Consider the following 6,190-nt stretch of genomic DNA (forward strand, 5'->3'; position numbering starts at 1 on the left):
AGGAGTGCTCCTGCCACAATGTCATATGATGCTTTCTGTGTTGGAAGGGTCTGTTCCAGTCCATGGAGAGGCTGGAGAAGGAGAAGGCAGACAAGGAGGACCTGGAGCTGGGAATGGATGAGGTACAATCTCAAGGGGCCTAAGCACCAGCCAAGGGGGTCCTGGGCAGGGTGACAAACGCCCCTTGTCCCCTGGGAGCTTGGTGGCAGAGCTGGTCTGCGGGAGGGAGGATTTCTAGCCCAGCTGCAGGTCCCTCCGTCTCCCCCCGTGTCCCTTGGGCTGGTGGGACCGACCCCGTGGTGGTGATGGGGCGAGTGGGAGCACACAGCCGTGGGAGGGGCACAGTGGTCCTGCAGAAGTGCTATTGCCTCTGCCCCTGCGATGAGCTGACCCTGGCTCTTGCACCTCCGTCCTTTTGCCACCGTTCTCCTGCCTTTCCCTGTCGCTAGAAAGCAGAAAAGGGCGCCTTGGAAAGCAAAGTCAGTCGCAGCCAATTTGAGGCGAGCCTGGAGCTGCTGAACAGGAGAAACCAGGAGGTGCTGAGCCGGGTGACAGGCCAGGAGCATGGGCTGCACGAGGTCCAGCAGCAGCTGCGGGAGGAGATGGCCACCAAGGTGAGGGGCGGCTCATCACCGCTGCACAAAACTGGCACCTTCGGGGCTTGGTGGCCCAAAGCAGCATCCTCCTGAGGATACCTGCTCCTGGCTTTTCTCTGGGGATGCAGTCTCCCATCCCGGAGCCGCTGGCTGAGGGAGTGTGTCTGTCTGTAGCTGGATCGCCTGGAGCTGGGGCCATTCCAGCAACGGCTGGAGGAACAGTGGAAGAGCAGCCTTGAGCAGCTCAAGAAAATGGCACCACTGACGGAAGCTGACGATGCAGCTGGGATTAGGAAGTGAGTGCAACAGGGACAGCACTCGCCTTGTTCCTGCTTTCTCCTTGCCTGCATCCCCTGTTCCCATGGTGCTCTGGGTGCCTGTGGCAGTGGTTCCCACGGCATTGGAGGTTTTTGGGCGCTCCCCTCTGTGGACTCCTCTGTGCCTAAGCTGAGGTGGAGCTTTTTCCAGGAGGCAGCCCGCAACCAAGCACTCTCCCTCATCCTATCGCCTTTCTTCTGTAACCAGCCAGCAGCTTGGGACCTTGGGGGGGAGGGGGGGGGGGGGCGGGGTTAAAGCAGGCTCAAAACCAGGTTTCCCAACTCACCCAGCCCTTTCTCCCCTCCCCAGGCAGCTGCTGGCGCATTTCCAGTGCCTGTCTTGTGACAGGCAACTCAGCATGCGGGTGCCTGGCTCGTAAGTAGCGCCTAACACAGGCGCATCAGGAGTCTGCATGGGTGGGATGGGGGGAGATGGGTGCTGGTGGTGCTCCAGACCAGGCATGGGGTTTGGGGCGTCTGCCTGTGAGGGTCCGATCGTGCCCAGCGCCTTCCACAGGCCTGCCCATCAGCGGGAGGATTAGGACCTCTCCCTGAGGGCAGCAGGCAGGGGATGCCATGAGGTACAAGCCTATGGGGTTTGGGGTGCTGCCACGAGCCAGGGTGGGTCATTTGTCGCCTGTCACCCACTGATGGCTCTTGCCCTCCCCAGGCCTATCCCGCCCATCCCACCACTTCCACCTCTGGTCCCTCGCATCGCTGGACAATCCCACCCTGTTTTAAAGACAGAGCAAACCCACAGGTAGGGGACATGGGACCCATCCCCATCCCTGGGCTGCAGGATGGCTCTGTCCCAGCAAGGGAGAGTCCTTCCCTGAGTCGGGGTAAAGGGCTCTGCTCCCTGGGCAGGGCAGGGAAGCAGAGATGTGCCACAGAGGCTGAGCTGTGCTTGCCCCAGGCCTGGGGGTTTCACAGCCTCCCCACTGTGCTGCCCCACCTCTCTCTCAGTGGCGCTGAAGCCACATGTGCCGAGTTGCGTGCTGGGTGCTGAGTGTTCCCATACCCTATCCTGCAGGGAGCGGATGGCTGCATGCAGGTACCCCACCTTGCCACGGCAGTGTGGGGGCCAGCATCCCCTCACACACCCGCTGCAGCGCAGCCTGCACCTCCAGCTTCTCCAGCCCAGCGCCCCACAGGCACTCCAGCCCTCCACCCTGCTTCCCAGCAAGGTAGGGATGAAGAAAGAAGGGAACTGGCGGGGGTGACTGAGGTTGGGAGGGCGATGCTGAGCATCTGGGGCGGGGGAGCCATGCCTCAGTTTCCCCAGGAGAGATGGGTATAGAGGGTTGCTTGGGGATGCTGAATTCAGCCCCGTGCTTTAGCCAACGCGTTCTCTCCTCCCCAGCTCGACACGATAGAGCAGTTGGGCCAGGAAAGCCGCAGGCCTGACCCCTGCCCCTCAGCCCCTGGCATCACTGGCCCCCTGGAAGACAGGTCAGCCTCACCCCACAGCCACCTTCGCCAAGTACACCGGCCCCACCCACCCCTCCAGCCCCGCAGGATGGATGCAGTAACCCGGCAGCCAGGCAGGACTGGGGGTCACCGGCTGAATCCCAGCGCTCCGGCACCCCAGCTGGCGAGGAAGTAGCTCCCGGCAGCAGCGACAAAAGGTGATGCTCAGCAAAGCGCCTGTGTGGCCTGAGTGAGGGGACCCTGGCTTGGGATCTGCCCTTGGCCCGCGGCCACGTGTCACTGAAGGAGCTGAAAACAGCCCCTGGCCACCCCGCTGCTCCTCGTCCCCAGGGTCTGAGCGCCGTGAGCTGTTGCGCTCCCCCTGGCACCTCCACGAGCCCTGTGTGGCCCCGATGGCCCCTGATAGGGGAGCCTGTGGCCCCAGAGTGGGGCTGGGGCAGCTGGGCAGTGCAGCAGGAGGAGGAGGATGCTCAGTTGCTGCTGAAGGTGGTAGCAAATTGGCACCTGGGTGGGAAGGGTGGTGGCAGCAGCACAAGGTGAGGGACAGCTCTCAGCTCCCTGTACGGGGCTCTGCCCTCCTCCCTGCTAAAAGCAGGGAACTCGCCCATGTCGTTGCCCTTCTTTTCTGATTGTCAGTATTGCAGTGCCATTTGTAAAGAGCACAGGGCAGGAAGGGGCTTCAGGGCTTCATGCTAGAGTTGGCTTCCTTGGTGTTTACGGTAAGGAAGGCAACGTGTGTGCCTGTACTGCTTCTGGCATCCGACTGAGATCATACCTCGCCCTTAATTCACCAATAAACCATGACATCAGTTAGCTGGGGCCAGCCAAGACTGTGGAGATTTGGTGCCTCAAAGAGCATAGGAGAGCTAACTCCCACCAGAAGTAGGGTGTGTGGACTTCTGAGGCTAGGGTTCAACTCCCCTGGCTTCAGAAGTCTACCGAATAAAAGCTTAACACTGTGTCACATTGAAGCCAAAGGACTATAGTCATCCACCCGTATGCGGCTGTTAAGAGACTGCGCTGTTGACTTCACTGCCTGTGTGGACCACGCAACCTACAGGCTTCAGTCCATGACTGTAGACCCTTGAGCTCTCCTGGAAGCCCTGCTATCAAGCTTAGATGTAGAAACATACGCAGCAGTTACCTATAGTTAGGTGAGAGGAATGCCAGTCCAGGTGTCTGTGGGACTGTAGATGCCCGTGATGAAGTGAGCTACTGCAGAGGATCAAGAGATGAAACAGAGGTTTGTCTTAAGTGCACCAGGCCATATTAACCAAATGCCACGGTACTGGGCCAGTGCCTGTGACAGGCACAGCCTTCATGATAGCATGTAAGTGGCAGTGTAAGGTCACAACTGCTCTGTTTGTGTAAGTCCCTTATACCCACGTGGACCTCAACAGGGCTCGGAAAGAGGATGTGCACCACCTCGGCATGGTCTGTTGAGGCACCGCTTGGGCAGGAGCAGTAGTGGCACTTGATAAACGTTTTGTTAGATCATTATATTCCTAAGCTTTATTTCCTGCTACCTATGCCTGCTGGCATAAATTCTTGAACAGCAAGGCCCATCCAAGGCCCCCAGCTTCTCGCTGCTTGAACATGGAGAAGATCAATCAGAATATAGAGAGGTGACTCGGGGATTTTCTGTGTGCGTGCAATACCTTTTTTCTCTGTTTGCAGATCCAGCTGATCCGGAGAGCAGTGCGGCTTCTGACAAGCGAATGATTCTTAGTGCAGCAGAGGACTAAAAACCCATGTGTTGTTTCTTACTCTTGAGAGCCCTTTAAAAATTATGCTTTTGAACATAGTGAAATATTTTGTGAAGATGACAAGGCTTCAAATAAAAATGCAGATGCAAGCACATGCGCAGGAGAAGAGCACCGTCAGAAGATTCCCCTTATTTATTCATTTCTGCCATGGGTTTGCACCTACAAAGCTAAAATACTTCTTGTAGCAGATCATTTCTGGTTATCTCTATTTTTGCTTCTGATACCGGTAGTGAACTCCTGTAGAACACAGAAAGTGTGCAGGATAAGGAATGCACCAGTATGTCAGCATCTGGCAGAGGAAGCAGCAGGGCAGGACCTGGAGGAGATTCACAGTTGGGGATGAGATTCAAATGACATTTCCGAGCTTGAAGCATGATGGTTGCAGACATTAGTCCAGCACTGTGCGGCCAAGCACCCCAGCTCTGCTTAGGCTGCCCTCTAATGATGAACGCAAATACACTCTGGAGGTACTTTGTTTCCATTGCCCAGGAGCTTGGGTCTGCTCCTGCATGTGCCCACATGAGTCCTGTGGGAGAACCTAAGTCCACCTGGACTCCCAAGCCTGCTGAGCCTCTGGACCTCCAGAGATGTTTTGTTAGGTTGTTGGAGCATATTTCATCCACACTTGCATGTCTGGGTTTCTCCACCCGCAGTGGTTTAGGGTGCTACCCACTTTTATCGTAGTACTCCAGTTGATGGAGCAGTCTCCTGGCATATTGATGGTCTTGGGTTCACTTCTCGGTCTGTTTTGCAAGGGTGAGGGTTTGGATCCACCTCTTCCTGATTTCAGAAGAGCCAGAGACATAGTCATGTCAAGGAGCAGCACTGGGTCTGGAAAGCAGTGTTTCTTGAGGCTGTTAGGAAGGCTCTGTGCCTCTTGGTTGCTGAATACACTCCATGAGACAAGTCTTCCCAAATGCAGATAAAGGAAAAGTGACAGCCGTTTTGTGAAGGAAACAACAAGAATTCACTTCATGAAGGAAATTCAAGAATTGACAAGAATTGCCTTTGGACCAGATGTCACAGTGGCAGTCTCTCCTGAACTCTGGCACTGTCTGTGGTGCTTGCTGATGGAAGGGATCAAGACTTGGAAACGGCATAGCACACAGAGAGCTGACATTAGTAGACTCTAGTATGCTCTGCTTGCACATGCCAGCTACGTGGAAGCAGGCTGGCTTGCAGCTCCGTAACTACGTAGAGACCTGCCAGCCAACCTCTGCACAGCCAAAGCTCAGCCTGTCCTCCCTCACCTCTTCCCTGCCTTGCTGCTGCTCTCTGCAAGCCTTTTCAACCTTTGAATAGAGCTGATCCTACAGTTCTCTGAGCATGCCCTTTCCCTGTAAAGTCCAAATGTCTCCTCCTCTGAAGATAACCTCTCCCCAGTTGTTCCTTATCTTTAGCCAGGTGGAGATGCCCAGGGGGCTGGCAGCTGGGTCTGACAGCCTCAGGGGGAGCGTGCCATGGAAACATGGAGAGATGACAGAAGAATAGGGAAAAGCAGTTGCAATGTGCTACTGCTCCCTCGGGGGCTGCAAACAAGAGTAAGATTAAAAAGACAGTACCAGACATTTCTCATGACATTTCACACCCCAGAAGCATTGTGGTGGGGGAAGAGCAGTCCCTGGTGCAAGTGCCCCAGTGGGCTGTGGTTTGGGAAAGACGCCTCTCTAGGGGCGTTTCTCCATCTGCTCTGCAGCCCTTCACTGCTTGTCACTTCTTTAGTCCCCTAAGGAGGCTGAGTTGGCCATGGGAGGTCAGAGCTGCAAGGCTGGACCAGGCCACCAACTGAGCCATGTCCCAGAGGCCAAAGTCATTGCCCATCATAAGGAGGTTGGTGGTGTGGTATTTCTGGACCCTTTGTTTCCTACTGAGTCTACAAAGACCCAAAAGTGAGATACTGAGGGGGAGTATGTTTGTGTGGCTAACAAAGGGAATAACTGCTTCAGTTTTCTGAGAGGGACATGTACAGTGTAAGTTAATATTCAGGGATCTTTCTACAGCGCCTGGAAAGGGAAATGAACATTGGAGGAGAGATTCCTCCCCCATCTCTGGTGCCAGGTCTTGAAGGCACATACACCTC

General features: G+C 55.7%; 1 protein-coding gene across 1 annotated transcript; it reads left to right on the forward strand.

The window, feature by feature from the left end:
* The first annotated feature begins 20 nt into the window (after window positions 1-20).
* On the forward strand, window positions 21-4,089 carry LOC130611526 (glutamine-rich protein 2-like). Its single transcript, XM_057432313.1, has 9 exons — window positions 21-122; window positions 450-614; window positions 771-892; window positions 1,224-1,289; window positions 1,584-1,673; window positions 1,947-2,100; window positions 2,277-2,365; window positions 2,981-3,063; window positions 4,022-4,089. The coding sequence occupies exons 1-9, from the start codon at window positions 63-65 to the stop codon at window positions 4,087-4,089; spliced, it is 897 nt and encodes a 298-aa protein (XP_057288296.1). The 5' UTR covers window positions 21-62.
* The last annotated feature ends 2,101 nt before the right edge of the window (window positions 4,090-6,190 follow it).

The sequence above is a fragment of the Pezoporus wallicus genome, unplaced genomic scaffold (assembly GCF_028554395.1).
Source record: "Pezoporus wallicus isolate ANWC-B61680 ecotype Strahan unplaced genomic scaffold, APGP_CSIRO_Pwel_v1 contig_13130, whole genome shotgun sequence".
Classification (NCBI taxonomy): Eukaryota; Metazoa; Chordata; class Aves; order Psittaciformes; family Psittacidae; genus Pezoporus; species Pezoporus wallicus.

Coding starts and splice junctions, on each gene's coding strand:
- LOC130611526 (XM_057432313.1), top strand. CDS start 63: ATGGAGAGGCTGGAGAAGGAGAAGGCAGACAAGGAGGACCTGGAGCTG. Junction 1,290..1,583: donor AGCATGCGGGTGCCTGGCTC/GTAAGTAGCGCC, acceptor TGCCCTCCCCAG/GCCTATCCCGCCCATCCCAC. Junction 2,366..2,980: donor ACTGGCCCCCTGGAAGACAG/GTCAGCCTCACC, acceptor TCTGATTGTCAG/TATTGCAGTGCCATTTGTAA.